The sequence below is a fragment of the Protomyctophum parallelum genome (assembly GCF_964188405.1).
Source record: "Protomyctophum parallelum genome assembly, chromosome: 11".
Classification (NCBI taxonomy): Eukaryota; Metazoa; Chordata; class Actinopteri; order Myctophiformes; family Myctophidae; genus Protomyctophum; species Protomyctophum parallelum.
Window position 1 is genome coordinate 49832491 of NC_139707.1, and position 20040 is coordinate 49852530.

At 47.5% G+C, this 20040-nt stretch overlaps 1 protein-coding gene across 1 annotated transcript in view; it reads right to left on the reverse strand.

Annotated features, from left to right (window-relative positions):
* LOC310867236 (WD repeat and FYVE domain-containing protein 3-like) overlaps positions 1 to 20040 on the reverse strand; it is a 212651-nt gene that overhangs the window by 45233 nt on the left and 147378 nt on the right. Inside the window, 9 exon segments of the mRNA XM_083777127.1 lie at positions 195 to 280; positions 1151 to 1271; positions 1824 to 1972; positions 3090 to 3283; positions 5900 to 6071; positions 7229 to 7459; positions 8061 to 8138; positions 10639 to 10796; positions 12281 to 12463. Of these exon segments, the coding sequence (XP_083633253.1) occupies positions 195 to 280; positions 1151 to 1271; positions 1824 to 1972; positions 3090 to 3283; positions 5900 to 6071; positions 7229 to 7459; positions 8061 to 8138; positions 10639 to 10796; positions 12281 to 12463 (1372 nt within the window).

The following is a 20040-nucleotide window of genomic DNA, read 5'->3' on the forward strand; positions in this document are numbered from 1 at the left end:
TCAAGGCGGTCGTCGTCAAAACACGACCCGGATCGGATCGACACCTTACTGACATTCAACCCGTTTACACTGTACGGAACACGCCATCGGGTCATCAGTGTCCATGCTCACATTATCACCGCCATCTTTGTAGTTCATGATTCTTGGTTGTGGACATTCAGACATAAAGGCAGTATAATATTAAAAAAGTGCACCTCTGGTAGACTTTGTTTCGGACTCCTTTCTGGAAGGCCAGCAGGTAGTTCCTTCCGTCCGCGGAGAACACCTCCGCCGCCATTGGCTGCAAACAGACATGACATTATTAACATAATAGAACACCTCCGCCGCCATTGGCTGCAAACATGACATGACATTATTAACATAATAGAACACCTCCGCCGCCATTGGCTGCAAACAGACATGACATTATTAACATAATAGAACACCTCCACCGCCATTGGCTGGAAACATGACATGACATTCTAAAACGGTTAGTCCCAATACTTGATTCTGATTGGCTGGTTACCGTCACGTGGCCCGGTGTAAATGTCACCGATAATCCACTCCTTCAATCACTTTGTATCATCCTGCAGCCTTGTAGCTGAACTGGGGAAGGGGAGCGCTTGATTGCCTTACACACGCTGGCCGTGCGGGCGTGTCTAAGCACCGCCCCCGCACTCATATGACTGTGAATGTGTGGCTCAAGGCGGCCCCGTAAAGACATCAAGCGCTATTCTTCCGTCACATATAGGCTACTTGCCGAGCAAAACAAGGAAGTGATGTGGGCTCGCTCTGGTGGCACAAAGCGTAGCTATATTTTGTGAATCTAATAGTTTTATGGAGGTTAATATTGCTATATGTTTTAGAAATGCAATAAGCCACTCGAGGCCCTGCAGCTTACCGGGTATTTTACACTGGCTGGGAGTGTAGAAGACCCTCCGCTGCGCGTCGGGTCTGCCTACGCCTCCCAGACATTGTAAAATACCCGGTAAGCTGAGACCTCTCGTGGCTTATTGCTTTATTAAAATATTGAGGTCCCAGTTTATCAACAAGACGTAACGCTGAGGTTCAAGAGCACTTTGTCACCAAGCCAAGAACAGGTGTGTCACTGTTGCATGTAAACGTCTGTGTGTGTGTGTGTCTGTGTGTGTCAGTGCGTGTGCGTGCGTACCTGCAGCAGGTAGCGTCTCTTGTGGACCTCCTTGATGTCTTCGTAGGCGAAGATGCTGCAGGTCCTCTTCAGCTGGTTCTGACCCTGTCTGGCCCCTCTGGGGATGATGGCTTCATACAAGCTAATACAAGACATTATCAATTATTTGTTATGCTTAGGGGTTAGGCTTAGGTTTAGGGTTGAAGCATTATGTTATGCTTTAGCTATTCAAAAATAGCAGATCTACAAGCTCATAGCCCTGAAACAACATATTCACAGATGGGGGTCGGCGGCCAAATACATACTGTACTGTAGGCCGTACTTAGCGGACAGGGTGACTGCACTGCACTGCACTGCACTGCACTGCACTGCACTGCACTGCACTGCACTGTACTGTACTGTACTGTACTGTACTGTACTGTACTGTACTGTACTGTACTGTACTGCACTGCACTGCACTGCACTGCACTGCACTGCACTGCACTGCACGCCGTACTTAGCGGACAGGGTGATTGCACTGCACTGCACTGTACTGTACTGCACTGCACTGTAGGCCGTACTTAGCGGACAGGGTGACTGCACTGCACTGCCCTGTACTGTACTGCCCTGTACTGTACTGTACTGTACTGTACTGCACTGCACTGCACTGCACTGCACTGCACTGCACTGCACTGCACTGTACTGTAGGCCGTACTTAGCGGACAGCGTGTCGATGTCTCTGATCTCCCTGGAGACGGTCATGGTGTATCCGTCGATCACGTAGAAGTGTTCCTTCCCGAACAGCAGCAGACCCTCGCTGGTGTCCAGCCCCTGGACCCGCGCACAGCGGTACATGTGCTGGATCTGTTGCACACGCACGCACACACGCACACACACACACACACAGGCACACACACACACACAGGCACGCACACGCACACACACGCACACATTTAACATCTTTATTTGCGTTTTACAAGACATTTCTTGAACACAAACAATATAGTGGATGCGCAAACTTGAAAAAGAAAACTCTATAACAAGTGCTTCAGGATACAGATCACGGGTACAGGAAGCATCGCCTTCTCCATATATGGTCGACTGCCAATTATCGCAGACACTGAACAGAGTCTTGCCGATGCCTGATCAGCTCTCGGCTTATTGGGCATGCCTGCGATCTGATCAGCGACTAGACTAGACTAAAATGTCAGGAAGGGACTAGTGGACAAGAGATCCAGTATAAGTCATTTTACACTTGGTTGCATAGCCGATCTACAAGATCACAACGCGTCGCAGCGCGATGCGTTGTGAGCTTGTAGATCGGCACATTCTAGTCGACTAAATCACCTGTACCATTGAGTCGACTATAATTTTATGACATTCAGTCGACTGAAACTTGACTAACACTAAGACATTCCAGGTGACTAAAATGTGACAAAAAGTAAGTGAAAACTATTCAAGAGCAGTGGCGTGCACAGACATTTAGAGGGGCAGGTGCTCAAGTGAAAAAAAGGGCACCTTGTGCAGCGCATTTTGGGGCGGGAATCCATTTTGGTGCTTTATAGCTATTGAAAAATAGCAGATCTACAAGCTCATAGCGCGCCACCGAGTGACGCGCTATGAGATGTAGGTCTGCTATTTCTTTTGTATCGAAGAACCACTGACATAGAAACATAGCTTTAGATTGTGGGGGGCCTAAATAATATAACCCATTCTGAACGGGAACCCATTTTGGTGTTAGCATCATGTCATGCTTTAGCTATTGAAAAATAGCAGATCTACAAGCTCATAGAAAAATCGAAGAACGACTTGACATTTTTTAGAATCTGATCTCAGGTCAGAATGGGTTAATCAGACCAGTGTGTGTCCAGTGGAAACCTCGTATGAATCTGATCTCGGGTCAGAATGCTCTAGCACCCCCTAGTGTCTTATCTGTGCACGCCACTGTTCAAGAGACTATGGCTAAAACTAAAACTCGGACCTTCTCTCCCTCCTCCAGGAGGCGCAGCAGGGAGGTGTTGTCCGTCTTCTGCTCCTCCTCCAGACCTCCTGACTCCAGCAGGAGGTCTTGGACCTGGTCCTGGACCTGGTCCTGGTTCTGGACCTGGTCCTGGCCGTCCTCGTCCCCCCCGTCGGCCGTGGAGCGAGACCGCTTCAGAGGAGCCTTCACCAGGCCTGGAGAGAGAGAGAGAGAGAGGTTAGAGACCGCTTCAGAGGAGCCTTCACCAGGCCTGGAGAGAGAGAGAGAGAGAGGTTAGAGACCGCTTCAGAGGAGCCTTCACCAGGCCTGGAGAGAGAGAGAGAGAGGTTAGAGACCGCTTCAGAGGAGCCTTCACCAGGCCTGGAGAGAGAGAGAGAGAGAGGTTAGAGACCGCTTCAGAGGAGCCTTCACCAGGCCTGGAGAGAGAGAGAGAGAGAGAGAGAGAGAGAGAGAGAGAGAGAGGTTAGAGACCGCTTCAGAGGAGCCTTCACCAGGCCTGGAGAGAGAGAGAGAGAGAGAGAGAGAGAGAGAGAGGTTAGAGACCGCTTCAGAGGAGCCTTCACCAGGCCTGGAGAGAGAGAGAGAGAGAGAGAGAGAGAGAGAGAGAGGTTAGAGACCGCTTCAGAGGAGCCTTCACCAGGCCTGGAGAGAGAGAGAGAGAGAGAGGTTAGAGACCGCTTCAGAGGAGCCTTCACCAGGCCTGGAGAGAGAGAGAGAGAGAGAGAGAGAGAGAGAGAGAGAGGTTAGAGACCGCTTCAGAGGAGCCTTCACCAGGCCTGGAGAGAGAGAGAGAGAGAGGTTAGAGACCGCTTCAGAGGAGCCTTCACCAGGCCTGGAGAGAGAGAGAGAGAGAGAGAGGTTAGAGACCGCTTCAGAGGAGCCTTCACCAGGCCTGGAGAGAGAGAGAGAGAGGTTAGAGACCGCTTCAGAGGAGCCTTCACCAGGCCTGGAGAGAGAGAGAGGTTAGAGACCGCTTCAGAGGAGCCTTCACCAGGCCTGGAGAGAGAGAGAGAGAGGTTAGAGACCGCTTCAGAGGAGCCTTCACCAGGCCTGGAGAGAGAGAGAGAGAGAGGTTAGAGACCGCTTCAGAGGAGCCTTCACCAGGCCTGGAGAGAGAGAGAGGTTAGAGACCGCTTCAGAGGAGCCTTCACCAGGCCTGGAGAGAGAGAGAGAGAGGTTAGAGACCGCTTCAGAGGAGCCTTCACCAGGCCTGGAGAGAGAGAGAGAGAGAGAGGTTAGAGACCGCTTCAGAGGAGCCTTCACCAGGCCTGGAGAGAGAGAGAGAAAGGAGTTAATTACTTGCGCAAGCAGAGCGCGCAAGTAATAGTTTCGCCCGGTCCGTATGCACCGTCCCAGCCGACCCGCCACTTTTTATGCGTATGCAAATAAAACAGCAAATTTGTGCCTGATTTGCTGGGACCAGATTACATAAATGACCATATTTCTTACGTCATCATTTAGAGCTAGTCATACATTATAATATATATATATATAATCTGTAAAATAAAATAGCAAATTGTGCCTGATTTGCTGGGACCAGAGTACATGGTGTGTATATGTATGACTAGCCTCGGTACCAGGCTTTCGTTTTTGTTGGTGCAAAAATGGAAAGCCTGGAGGAACGCATTGGCCGCTCTGGTCTAAAAGTGGGAGTCAACCCTTCCGGGTGGGCGTCGCTCCAAATGATGTGACGTGGCGCTGCACTAGGGGGGGGAGAGGAGGGGCCGGGGGTGACGGACAGATCGATGAGATCCAATCAGGGCGTGCGCAAATCTGAGCCGCGACCCGCCCCTCTAGACCAGAAACCTAACACGTTAGCTCAGGCTAATGTATGACTAGCTCTCAATGATGACGTAAGAAATATGGTCATTCATGTAATCTGGTCCCAGCAAATCAGGCACAAATTTGCTGTTTTATTTGCATACGCATCAAAAGTGTATCCTTCACAGAGATACTGAGATTCCACAGTTTACGGCAGTCGAAAGTACTTGCGCGCTCTGCTTGCACACTAGTTGGCCTAGTTTATGGCCTACTAGTGTGCAACAAGCAAGTATGCACTCGACAGAGTGCAGTTCTAGTTATGAATTATGTTGTGGGTAATTCTGATTCCGGCCAGTTGACTACAAACTAGAGACCAGGGGTTCTCAACGTTTTTGTTTGGGGACCCCCCCGGAGATGCTTTGGCCATGTCTCGTTTGGGGACCGACCCACGCGTTGAGAACCCCTGAACTAGACTACAACATGCAGGTTGTATGTATGTACAGTATGTACCAGTGTTGTTTTCGTCGACAAAAAAAAAGACGAAAAATGTTCGTCGACTACCTTTTTCAACTGACAAAAACGAATGGAAACTAAATGAAAACTGTGCTATGATGACTAAAATGACTAAATATAGCCTACTGACAATTTAGTCAACAAATAAAAACTAGACTAAAATGTTAGGAAGGGAAGGGACTAGTGGACAAGAGATCCAGTATAAGTCATTTTACACTTTGTTGTGTAAGTGTAAAATAAGTCATTATGACGGCAACAAGGCACGCAAAAACACATTTTAGTCGACTAGATCACCTGTAGATTCAGTCGACTAAAATCTTATGACATTTAGTCGACTAAAACTAGACTAACACCAAGACATTTCCAGGTGACTAAAATGTGACTAAAACTAAATGAAGTTTCAGTCCAAAGACTATGACTAAAACTAAAATAGAAATTTGCTGCCAAAAACAACACTGGTATGTACAGTACTGTATGCCTCCCGGGACGATTCCAGTGTCGTTCCCCCCCCCCGTCCTCCCCACCGTCCTCCTCACCTTTGACCCTGGCGATGGTGTCCTCCCCTGTGTGTTCGGGCTCCCTCTGGGTGGTCTCCCCCTCGGTGCTGGTCTCCACAGAGTGCTGGTACATGCCGGGGTTTCCCGACAGCAGGCGCATGTAGTAGTCCTTGCTGTCGTAGGAGATGGCCCGGCGGTACCGCACCGGCTTCTGGAACCACAAGAAACGCCACAGGAACCTCAACAACAACACCTCATCGACCCGTTGAGAGAGAGACCTCAGAACGCCTGGCGTCAACCAGTGTTGTTTCCGTCGACTAAGACTAAGGCGATAAATGTTCGTCGGCTACCTTTTTTCCACTGACGAAAACTAAATGGAAACTAAATTAAAACGAAGCTATGGTGACTAAAACTAAGACTAAATGTACTGACAGTTCCGTCGACAAATAAAAACTAGACTAAAATGTTAGGAAGGGACTAGTGGACAAGAGATCCAGTATAAGTCATTTTATACTTGCCGAAAATAGCCGATCGACAAGCTCACAACGCGTCGCAGCGCGACGCCTTGTGAGCTTGTAGATCGGCTATTTTCAGCATGCAACCTATTTTCAGCAAGTGTAAAATAAGTCATTATGACGGCATCAAGGCCCGCCAAAATACATTTTAGTCGACTAAATCACCTGTAGATTTAGTCGACTACAATCTTATGACATTTAGTATAATTATAACTCAATGGCTCGAGCGAGCGGAAGTTTAGCCTAGCCTAGCCAAGCCTAGCCTAGTCTAGCCTAACCTAGCCTAACCTAGCCTAGCCTAGCCTAGCCCCGGACCTCAATATTGAGGTCCGGGCGGACGTCCGTCCAGCTAAGGTCCAGCTCCATTAAAGTGCTGCAGTTCCACATTTCGCCAGTAGGTGGTGGCATCTTCAACGTCGGATAGCCTTACTGGGGGCTTGGTCTCCACGGACTCTCAAACGTTTAATTATTGGTAAAATTCTGCATCGGTTAATTTGCAATAAGTCTACACAATGTGAGAATGCAGAAGAATTGTTATTTTGATCAACGTTTGCCTGTTATATCTCTCCTTTGGATCCAACAATGACAACAAGAATATTAAATGTTTTGGGCGGTTCCGTGGCTCAAATGCCCAATAAATGACATTAACTGCGGGGGGGTCTGCCCTGGGGGACGTTACCTGGGTGGGGTCTGCCCTGGGGGACATTACCTGGGTGGGGTTGGCGTTGGGCTCGGGGACATTGGGGACGTTACCTGCGTGGGGTTGGCGTTGGGCTCTGGCTCGGGGACATTGGGGACATTACCTGGGTGGGGTTGGCGTTGGGCTCCGGTTGGGGGACATGGGGGACGTTACCTGTGTGGGGTTGGCGTTGGGCTCCGGCTCGGGGACGTAGGGGTAGTGGATGTAGAACATGTCGTTGCGGACCATCTTCTTGCGCATGCGGCACGGCCCCTCCGTCATCTCCAGCACGAACTTGTCCAGGCTGGAGCCGATGGGCGGGCCCCACAGCCCGCGCTCGCGCAGCAGCTCGTACTCGATGGACGCCCACTCCTCCGTCACGTACTTCAGGGCGTTGTGCTGCCGCTGCGTTTAGAGAGGAGGAGGGGGGGGGGGAGGAGGAGGAGGAGGGGGGGAGGAGGAGGAGGAGGAGAGGAGGAGGGGGAGGAGGAAGAGGAAGAGGAAGAGGAGGAAGAGGAGGAGGAGGAAGAGGAGGAGGATAAGTATGTTCTTATCAGAACAGTGCATCACTGCAGCCAGGATGGACATCTCCACATACAGTGCTTCCTGCCTATAGGCGACTACGCAATGCGTTAAGTGAAATGACTGCCGCTGACTAATATGAGGTTAAGGGAATTACGTGGCCGGTTAAGACTGAGGTTAGGGTTAGGGTTAGGCGGTACGGTTGGTAATAGTTAACCCATTCTGACCGGGCACCCATTTTGGTGTCAGCATCATGTTATGCTTTAGCTATTGAAAAATAGCAGATCTACAAGCTCATATCGCGCCACCGAGTGGCGCGATACGAGCTTGTAGGTCTGCTATTTTTGAAAAATCGAAGAGCGACTGACATTTTTAGAATCTGATCTCAGGTCAGAATGGGTTCATCAGACCAGTGTGTGTCCGGCGGAAACCTCGTATGAATCTGATCCCAGGTCAGAATGGGTTAATAATAACGTAAAGGTACCTCGTGATGCTCTTTGTTCTGCATGGCCACCAGGTCCCTCAGCACGGCGATGTGGGTGAACATCCACTGGAACGTCTCCTGTTGACCACAATGTACCAGGTTACTGTTACACATTACACCATGTTACTGTTACTGTAACATGTTACATCCACTGGAACGTCTCCTGTTCACCAAAGAAATTGGGTTTTTTTCCAAGAAAGAAGACACATGTAAAAAAAAGAAGAAGAACAAATAGTAAGACAAAATCACAAGCACATTGTGAGAGGGAGGGTGACTGATTGAAGCAGTCACACCACCTGGCCCGAGTCAAACTAGAACTGGACTCAGAGCTGGGTGTGGCTGCGCACCTGTTGTGCATCATGGACTTGATCAAAGGAACAACAGGTTAAATCAGTCACCTCCACAAACACTCAGGAGAGAGCCTCTGTGTCCGGACAGTGGAGAGATGGCCTCTCCTGTGTAAAGGTGATATTATGGTGTATAATTCCCTGCGCATGAAGGAATAAAGACAAACTTAAGGAAGCTGCCCTGTGTTGTGTCCTTCCTTGCCCTGGGTAGTGACTACATGGTCACACACATTATATGTAAGCTTATTGTAAGTCAGTGATTCTCAACCTTTTTAACCCATTCTGACCGGGCACCCATTTTGGTGTTGGCATCATGTCATGCTTTAGCTATTGAAAAATAGCAGATCTACAAGCTCATATCGCGCCACCGAGTGGCGCGATACGAGCTTGTAGGTCTGCTATTTTTGAAAAATCGAAGAGCGACTGACATTTTTTGAATCTGATCTCAGGTCAGAATGGGTTCATCAGACCAGTGTGTGTCCGGCGGAAACCTCGTATGAATCTGATCTCAGGTCAGAATGGGTTAATTACAAGGAAGCCTAATTGATGATTGTGTCCAAAGCGTCTGGAATAATACTGGAGCCACAAGATCATAACGCGTTGCAATGCTGCCCCTTTTTTTCGGCAATTTTATGCAAAGATATTCGATGTAGGAGGAGGCGGAGCATATAATCTCTGTCGTGTGGAAACCATATCCATCCAGAAATCATACTTTTTTTTCCAGATTTAAATTCCCAAATAGCAAAAGCCAGAAGGCAAAAGCTCTCCGTCTACCGAGCAATCTACGTTCCTACTCTCACCTACTGTCATGGAGTGTTCCTACTCTCACCTACTGTCATGAAGTGTTCCTACTCTCACCTATGGTCATGAAGTGTTCCTACTCTCACCTATGGTCATGAAGTGTTCCTACTCTCACCTACTGTCATGAAGTGTTCCTACTCTCACCTATGGTCATGAAGTGTTCCTACTCTCACCTATATGGTCATGAAGTGTTCCTACTCTCACCTATATGGTCATGAAGTGTTCCTACTCTCACCTTATATGGTCATGAAGTGTTCCTACTCTCACCTTATATGGTCATGAAGTGTTCCTACTCTCACCTTATATGGTCATGAAGTGTTCCTACTCTCACCTATGGTCATGAAGTGTTCCTACTCTCGCCTATGGTCATGAAGTGTACCAACTCTCGCCTATGGTCATGAAGTGTTCCTACTCTCACCTATGGTCATGAAGTGCTCCTACTCTCACCTATGGTCATGAAGTGCTCCTACTCTCACCTATGGTCATGAAGTGTTCCTACTCTCACCTATGGTCATGAAGTGTTCCTACTCTCACCTATGGTCATGAAGTGTTCCTACTCTCACCTATGGTCATGAAGTGTTCCTACTCTCACCTCTGGTCATGAAGTGTTTCAACTCTCACCTATGGTCATGAAGTGTTCCTACTCTCACCTATGGTCATGAAGTGTTCCTACTCTCACCTATGGTCATGAAGTGTTCCTACTCTCACCTATGGTCATGAAGTGTTCCTACTCTCACCTATGGTCATGAAGTGTTCCTACTCTCACCTATGGTCATGAAGTGTTCCTACTCTCACCTATGGTCATGAAGTGTTCCTACTCTCACCTATGGTCATGAAGTGTTCCTACTCTCGCCTACTGTCATGAAGTGTTCCTACTCTCACCTATGGTCATGAAGTGTTCCTACTCTCACCTATGGTCATGAAGTGTTCCTACTCTCACCTATGGTCATGAAGTGTTCCTACTCTCACCTATGGTCATGAAGTGTTCCTACTCTCACCTATGGTCATGAAGTGAGGGTCAAGACCGAAAGAATAAGGTCACGAATACAAGCGGCCGGGTGGCTGGCATCTCCCTTAGAGATAGGGTGAAAAGTTCAGTCACGCGGGAGAGACTCGGAGTGGAGTCGCTGCTTCTAGGTGGTTCGGGGCATCTGGTTAGGATGCCTCTCGGGCGCCTCCCTAGGGAGGTCGTCGAGGCACGTCCCACTGGGAGGAGACCCCAGGGCAGACCAAGGATCACGTCCCACTGGGAGGAGACCCCAGGGCAGACCAAGGACCGCGTCCCACTGGGAGGAGACCCCAGGGCAGACCAAGGACCACGTCCCACTGGGAGGAGACCCCGTGGGCAGACCGAGGCGCATATGGAGGGATTACATCGCGACTCACTGGTGTGCGTGCGTGCGTGTGTTTGTGCGTGTGTGCGTGCGTACCTGTGCAGAGAGGTTGTTCTTATTGAGGCTGTTGTCCTTCTTGCTCCTCCGCACCCCGGTCAGCTTGGAGAGGCCGAAGCCACTGCTGACCCTGGACAGCTTGGACTGGGTGGCCGGGACCACCGCCTCCCCTCGACTGATGGACTTCTTCTCATGGACTGGGAGAGGGAGGGGGGGGGGGGAGGGGGAGGGGGGAGAGGGAGGGGGAGAGAGAGAGAGGGAGAGAGAGAGAGAGAGAGAGAGAGGGGGAGGGGGGAGAGAGAGAGAGGGGGGGGGGGGAGAGAGAGAGGGGGAGGGGGAGAGAGAGAGAGGGAGGGGGAGAGAGCACCGAAGTCAATATCGCTAGAGGGCGCTATAAATCCAAGGGTTCATGTACTTTATAGTTGCATAGTAATCCCCATAGGGGGGTTGGGTCTTAGATCACCTCAAACTCAAAAAAATAAACAAACCATCCATATAATACTGACTGAGAGAAAACGCTATGGTTAGCGCTACTGAATTAGTTCGATTTTCGCTAGAAACCGACTGTCTCATATATGAGTGACTGACTGTCGCAGAGCTAAATTTACATTTTACAATAGAAAATGGGGTCTTAGAGAAATAAATGTCATTAAATGGGGGTCCTTAAAGGGATTGTGACATTAAAAAAAAGGTTTTGGAATTGTTCTTGTTTTTTTTAGGTTTTCTAATCTCAATTGCACCCAAAAAACATGACCTTTTAACATTCAGTAGATTTTCTGTGATCTGGGGTTTTCTGGCTCAAACAGGTGCTCTGATTTGCCGGCAGTAAGTGACATCACTTACTGCAAATCCCATATATGTCAATGGGATTTGCCAACAGATGTCACTGTTTCACTGTGTTGCCTGTTTTCATTGTAGCTCAAAAGGCCCAAAAAACCCCAAAGAAAACTTCAGACCACAGAAAATCCACTGAATGTTCAAAGTTCAGGTTTTTTGGGTGTAATTGAGGTCATAAAACCTAAAAAAAAATAAAAAAATGTCATAAAACCTTTAAAATGGTTGAGAATCTCTGCTACAGTCGTACAAATCTCCGCCGTAGTCTGAAAACCCACCTTTTCAGACTCCATCATGGCCCGTAGCACTACCCCCTTAGATATTTTCTGTAGACAGCACTATAATTGCATTGTATGTAGTCATAGCACGTCATAGTACATTATGTATAGCATAGTATAGTATACATGTATAGTTTACATTATAGATATTCCTACTTTAGCTTACGCATGTTTCATGATAAATGTTTTTATGTGATGTATTCCCATGCTTTTTGTTCTTGCTTAATGTAAATCGCTCTGGATTAAGAGCGTCTGATAAATGCCTAAATTGTAAATTGTCATGGGGGGTCCCTGGTCCCTCTCATGGGGGGTCCCTGGCATGTGTCTCCTCTCATGGGGGGTCCCTGGTCTCTTATGGGGGGGTCCCTGGCATGTGTCTCCTCTCATGGGGAGTCCCTGGCATATGTCTCCTCTCATGGGGGGTCCCTGGCATATGTCTCCTCTCATGGGGGGTCCCATGGGGGGGGTCCCTGACATATGTCTCCTCTCATGGGGGGTCCCTGACATATGTCTCCTCTCATGGGGGGTCCCATGGGGGGGGTCCCTGGCACGTGTTCTCCCTTCCTCACCCAGGTGGTTCTGCCAGCTCTTGACGGCGGGCTCCTCCAGGGCGGGCCGGGCCGTGGCGATGTCCACGTGTCCTCTGTCGTTGGTGGGCAGAGACACCTTGAAGATGTCCTCCAGCATCTGACGCTTACTGTGCATCAGCTCTGTCCACACCCTGTTCACCGCCTTCAGGAGGAGCTGACGCCCTGAGAGAGAGAGAGAGAGAGAGAGAGAGAGAGAGAGAGAGAGAGAGAGAGAGGTTTACTGTGCATCAGCTCTGTCCACACCCTGTTCACCGCCTTCAAGAGGAGCTGACGCCCTGAGAGAGAGAGAGAGAGAGAGAGAGAGAGAGAGAGGTTTACTGTGCATCAGCTCTGTCCACACCCTGTTCACCGCCTTCAGGAGGAGCTGACGCCCTGAGAGAGAGAGAGAGAGAGAGAGAGAGAGAGAGGTTTACTGTGCATCAGCTCTGTCCACACCCTGTTCACCGCCTTCAGGAGGAGCTGACGCCCTGAGAGAGAGAGAGAGAGAGAGAGAGAGAGAGAGAGGTTTACTGTGCATCAGCTCAGTCCACACCCTGTTCACCGCCTTCAGGAGGAGCTGACGCCCTGAGAGAGAGAGAGAGAGAGAGAGAGAGAGAGAGAGAGAGAGAGAGAGAGAGAGGTTTACTGTGCATCAGCTCTGTCCACACCCTGTTCACCGCCTTCAAGAGGAGCTGACGCCCTGAGAGAGAGAGAGAGAGAGAGAGAGAGAGAGAGAGAGGTTTACTGTGCATCAGCTCTGTCCACACCCTGTTCACCGCCTTTAGGAGGAGCTGACGCCCTGAGAGAGAGAGAGAGAGAGAGAGAGAGAGAGAGAGAGAGAGAGGTTTACTGTGCATCAGCTCTGTCCACACCCTGTTCACCGCCTTTAGGAGGAGCTGACGCCCTGAGAGAGAGAGAGAGAGAGAGAGAGAGAGAGAGGTTTACTGTGCATCAGCTCTGTCCACACCCTGTTCACCGCCTTCAAGAGGAGCTGACGCCCTGAGAGAGAGAGAGAGAGAGAGAGAGAGAGGTTTACTGTGCATCAGCTCTGTCCACACCCTGTTCACCGCCTTTAGGAGGAGCTGACGCCCTGAGAGAGAGAGAGAGAGAGAGAGAGAGGTTTACTGTGCATCAGCTCTGTCCACACCCTGTTCACCGCTTTGAGGAGGAGCTGACGCCCTGAGAGAGAGAGAGAGAGAGAGAGAGAGAGAGAGAGAGAGAGAGAGGTTTACTGTGCATCAGCTCTGTCCACACCCTGTTCACTGCCTTTAAGAGGAGCTATCGCTTTACACACACACACACACACACACACACACACACACACACACACACACACACACACACACACGTTAATATTTATACACGGATATTTTCCTGTGTTAGATAAGTTAGGCTTAAAAAGGGAAACATCAGCTTTTACGCTCCCGTTCCCCGAAAGAAAAAAAAAAACACACACACCGCGCCGCATACACACACCTCACACGCACACACACACCTCACACACACACACACACACACACACACACACACACACACACGTTTAATATTTAAACACAAATATTTTCCTGTGTTGCTTAAAAAGGTGACACGGTGACCTTGTGATAACCAGATGACCTCACTACGACCCACTAAGGGGGGGGGGGGGGGGGGGGGGGGGAGTATAAAATGTATGTATTATTCAAATGTTTCCTTAACCCATTTAGGCCTGACGTCAAAATAAAAAAGAACGTAAATAATATATATTCAAAGATTTGTGCCGCATTTCTTACAATTCTTCAAAAATATCTGACCTAATACAGAAGACAAAACAAAAGAACTGGTCATTGTAACAACCCACACTGGACTTAACCCACTTTTCATTAATGGTAAGACAATAGAACAGGTTGCCAGTTTCACATATCTTGGACTCACCCTGGACAATAGACTTAGGTTTGATCAACACATTACATCTATCCTCCAGTCACGTTTTCAGCAAAGACTTCATGTAATCCGCAAGTTAAGATCACTATCTGTTGCTCCTCATCTTCTTTTATTATTGTACAAAAGCATTATCCAACCTATTCTGTTGTACTGTTCCGCATGTTTTTACAACATACTGTCCATGCCTAACAGAAACAAACTTTTCAGTATTACCCGTATTGCTTCCAAGATTATCGGACTTCCCACACCAACACTTTCTGATATGAACAATAATGCCGTCACACGGCTAGCCCTCTCAATATCACGTGACACTGATCATCCCCTGTATTGCTTCTTCAACCTCATGCCATCAGGACAAAGATACAGAACCTTACCCTGGAAAAAGGTTCGTTTCGGTAGGAGTTTTGTCCCATCAGCCATCGCGGCATTAAACAAACTGCCCCGCCGATAGGAGGGTTTCTGTACACAGTGGGGAACTCATGTTTTTGTATTTTTTGTCTTAGTGTAATGTTTTTCTGTACTATGTGCTGCTTTTGTTGTTGGTGTTGAACAGACCTGTGAAGATGAATATCCTTCGGGACAATAAAGATTATTATTAATAGCTAAAGTATAACATAATGCTTAGTTAAAACACCAAAAGGGGTTCCCGACCCAGAATGGGTTAATGGGAGTCTATCATTTGCCATTTAATGTCGTTATGGTTCATTGTTCTTGCCATGTCTCTGTATACTTTATCATCTTTATCATTTACAATAGTGTTGTGCCTGAGCTGTTTTTTCTTATCTCGTGTCTTGTTTGTTATTATGTTGTTGTTGTGTTTGTGTGTTTATCGTCTTTAATGTTGTTAAAACCCAATACATAAAAGTCCACCAATCTACATTTTGCCACAATGCCAATCTAACAACGACCAACGACCAGACGATATGCTGCTTAAAACAACAACCTAAATAAAAACGATGTTATTGGACGTCCGGCCGATAAAGGGGGAGGGGCCTGAGTGTACCAAACAGAACAGAGTATGTTAATGAAGCTCTGTCTCAACATCCAGACACTTCTTAAAGGACCACTTCACCACTTTTCAGCCTATCTTCATATAATAGGTCCTCACTAATAATCATTATAAAATGGCACGATTGGCTACTATAAGTCTCTGTCTCATAGGAGGGCTGTGTGGGCAGTTTAGAAACCGTCTTCCAGTGACATCATCATTAGGCAGATTATTTTTTAAACAATATTCTTTGCCACAGTAGGACTAGCTTAGTCCTAGTGTTATCATTCCTATAGGAGTCACTTTAAACTGAATAAGACACATACTAGCACACATAAGCACAGGAAGAACAAAAAAACATAAAATCAAAACATCGCACGCAATCTTTCCAGAGTCAGGACAACCTGACCATCTCTCTTCTTATCATCATTATCACTATTATCTATCTTACCGAGGTCTCAAAGACGCTCCCTAACTTATCATCGTTATCATTATTATCTTACCGAGGGCTCAAAGACGGTCCCTAACTTATCCACGGGGGGCAAAAACAAACACAAACAAAGCCCATCAGTGATAATGTTGAATGTCAGTTTATGAGACGGCCGGGGGATATAAAAAGCTAGGCTGCTTTTTTGAAGAGGATGTCTCGGGACTCTTTCGTGACTCTTTAGTATTAAAGAATGGAGAGTTTCGGGGCATTGCTTGTTTCTCTGCTCTGCCTGTCCGTGGCCGGGCTCGCTCAGGGAGGAGAGAGGGCAGCGGGCGGGAGACAGGCAGAACCAGAAGCAGAACAAGAATTGAAAGCTGCCGAACAAACTTTGGGTTCTATAGCTGCTGAAGTTATGGAGGACGTTCCGGCAGAGGGGAGAGAACCGCTCTCCACGGCCCCCCGCTGGGAGGACCATGAGGAGGGACCAGGGAACCCCTCACTGGCTACGCTCTGGTCGGACTATGAGGAGGGACCAGGCGCCCCCTCACTGGCTACGCTCTGGTCGTGGCACGTCCACATGCAGGTGAAAAACGTGACAGAGGAAGACAAGTGGGGGCTGTGGGATCAGGTGACACGGCGGCAATTGGAGCTGGTGACAATGTTGAAAGGTAGGTTTGACCCATTCTGACCTGAGATCAGATTCTAAAAAAAATGTCTTCTACATCCTGACAGTTTTCTGAAAAAGCTATGTTTCTATGTCAGTCGTTCTTCGATTTTTCAAAAATAGCAGACCTACAAGCTCGTAGTTTATAGGTTGTAAGCTCGTATGAGCTTGTAGATCTGCTATTTAAAAAAAAAAGCTAAAGCATAACATAATGCTAACACCAAAAATGGGTTAACCCATTTAGACCAGACGTCGACATTAAAAAATAAATGTCTTCTAAATAATGACAGTTTTCTGAAAAAACTATTTCTATTATGTCAGTGGTCAAGGAGTCAAGGACCCCACAAATGTTATGTGATTGGCCGTCGACCCCCATCTGAAAATAAGAAGCTGATATTTGAGTTCAAATCGTTCGCTCCGAAAGAATATATTTTCAAATATTTGCGCCACATTTTCACGATTTAAAAAAAAATAGCAGATCTACAAGCTCGTAGATCTGCTATTTTTCAATAGCTAAAGTATAACATAATGCTTAAAGGACAACTTTAGTTTTTTTCAACCAATGGTTCATGTTTTAGGTTGTTATTAGAGAAACTAAAAGATGAGTGTTATTTTTTTCATTTTTAGCTTTCTTGGATTTTAGCTGTTTTTGATAGGGGGGGCGGGGGCATTCAAACATGGGGCTAAATATGTATTTTTTTACACATTTTATTTATTTTATTATTTTATTATTTACATAATAAATTAGTCCTACTAGACCCCAATAAATTACATCTGACCACAAAAGATCACAGGATCTACTGAATGTGTCAAACTGACATATTGAGCCTATACATACACAGTATAAGCCTTCCCCCATGTAGGCTACCTTCACATTCAGTAGATCCTGTGATCTTCTGTGGCCAGATGTAATTTCCTGGGGTTTATTAGGACTATAGTAAAAAAATAAATCACCATACAATGTTGTACAAAAAATATATAATTTACATGCTCAAATGCCCCCGCCCCCCTGTCAAAAAGAGCTAAAATCCCTAAAACGAAAAAGAAAAAGCAGCAAATGAAAAGAAATGTACTCATCTTTTACTTTCTCTAATAACAACCTAAAACTAAAGTTGTCCTTTAACCCATTCTGAACGGGCACCCATTTTGGTGTCAGCATCATGCTATGCTTTAGCTATTGAAAAATAGCAGATCTACAAGCTCATATCGCGCCACCGAGTGGCGCGATACGAGCTTGTAGGTCTGCTATTTTTTTTAAATCGAAGAACGACTGACATTTTTTTAGAATCTGATCTCGGGTCAGAATGGGTTCATCAGACCAGTGTGTGTCCAGTGGAAACCTCGTGTGAATCTGATCTCAGGTCAGAATGGGTTAATACTTTGTGTTTTTTTCCCCCCCAGGGCGCGCACAGCTGTCCACCATAGAGACCAGTAAGTACGGACATGTTAATGTTCACAAATTCACTCACAAGAACACCACTGTATGCGACTAGATTTGATCTCTACGAGCTTCTGGGTCTGCTATTTTTGAAAAGTCGTGAAAATGCGGCACAAATCTTTGAATATATATTGTGAGGTCTGTGTGGTCATCAACAGGCGGGACACGGTATTGCAGCACTTAAAAAACGCTGGTTTATTTTCAATCCCATAAATCATAGCAGTATTTCATACAAATTATTCACAAACACTTAGAAAACCCCACGTGGGTTTTCTGGTATTTATATTCCAATACAGTCGGGTTGATTGTCAGGCTTCTTCCACAGCCTGGAGGTGGACGAGAAAGAGAATATTAGTTTCAACTCAGGTTGTATAGTCTCTTGTCGTCCTTCTCCTCACTGGAGAACTCTTTATAATAAGAAACAATAATAATAATAATATATGACGGCGGAGTCTTGCTTCGTGACGTCGTCAGTATTTAGCCTTTACTGTAGAGGATCTTCTCCCATAGCGGGGGTTCAGCTCCAAAAGAGCGCAAGTCTTCAAGCCGATCCTGCGTCTATAATGAGTGCCTGTTTGCTAGACAGGCCTCAATGCAATGTCTCAGAATTATATAAAGAATAATAAGTTTCTCTCCGACCTTATTGTCTGTAGTTTCCTCGTCCTCGTCGCTGTGGCGGGGTAGCCTCCTTCCCGCAGCACGGTCCGTGGAAACTGGACTCCTCTTCTGATTATCTGTGGTTCTCAATATTATATAAAGAGTTAATATGTTTCTTCCCGACCTCACAGTCTGTAGTTCTCACGTCGCCGTCTGTGGCGGGCCTGGCTTCTTCCCGTAGCCCGATACGTGAGAGCTGGAACTCAATGTTATAGAAAGAATTAGAGGTTTCTTTCCGACCTCAATCTCTGTGGTTCTCACGTCGCCGTCGCGGGCGGGGCTGGCTTCGTCCCTGAGCCCTATACATGAGAACCGGAACGCCTGTTCCTACATTTCCTCGATACGGTCCCGCGGATTCTGTCCCTCGGACATAACCCTGGACCGATCCTGCATGTCCTTCATCCAGTCCCGTGGGTTGTGTCCCTCGGACATAACCCCGGACGGGTCCTATAAAACCCCCCGACGGCGTACTTGTGCGTGCCTCCTTGAGCGTGTGTGAACCAGCCGCTGTCAGACTGACATAAGTCTTCCTTTTATACGCCGGGTGTGGCCGCTTGCTGGTTTGGGTGCGGTCCGTCAATCAGCTCAATCTGGCGGAGGAGGGCGTTCCTAACGGCCCGAGGCGTCTTCTGTCTGACAGCGTGCCTGGTTGCCCTGGCAACGCACTTACCATCGCGGGGGTCGCTCACCAGACCCCACAATATTATTATTATTTTTATCCCACGATTTTGTAACCCATTTTTCACCCCTGTGTCAATCATCTAATGTGATCCTGGGCTCTACACACCCTCCACCAACCTAGTCCCCATATATGGGGGACAAGGGGAGAGCAACGGACTTGAACTCATGCTTCCTTCATGCCTGATTGTCCAAGTTGCTCCTTTACATCTGACAGGGGGGAGTTTCCCTGGTTGGACGTAGCGCGTGGAAGGAACACGTTATTCCAACCAGTTCCTTTCCCCTCCATCAGGCGCCCCGGCTGGCCAGGGGGAGGCAGTTTTGAATATATATTCTTTCAGAAGACCTTTATTTATTATTTCGACGTCAGGCCTAAATGGGTTAAACGGAAATGTAAAGAAATCACATATCTACAGTATAATAAGCTTCAACGGCCTGTCACACTGCGATGAACATGTGCTATAGCTCTGACAATAGTTTAATTTAACCGGGTACGAGTTTATATAAAATAAACCATTTGCTTCTCCTTTTGTTGACGTGCAGGCACGCCCGGACACATCGGTGGGTTCTCTGCTGGTCTGGGTGACCGCAGTGATGGTCGACCTATCGAAGGGTTAATGGTCTACGACCAGGTGTTCATTAATGACTACGGCTTTTACGATCCATCCACAGGTAGGTGGCCATTAACCCATTCTGACCCGAGATCAGATTCATACGAGGTTTCCACTGGACACACACTGGTCTGATTAAGTCAGTTGAGAAAACGGGCTTGAAAGGTTCACTTCTGTGGTTTCTAACATTACACCTAGCTACCGTAATTTCCGGACTATAAGCCGCGGCTTTTTACCCATGATTTGAACCCTGCGGCTTATACAACGGTGCGGCTAATCTATGGATTTTTACAGCTAACGCAGAGCCATCTAAGGCTCTGAGCTAACGTAGCTGCGGCTTATAGTCCGGTGCGGCTTATAGTCCGGTGCGGCTT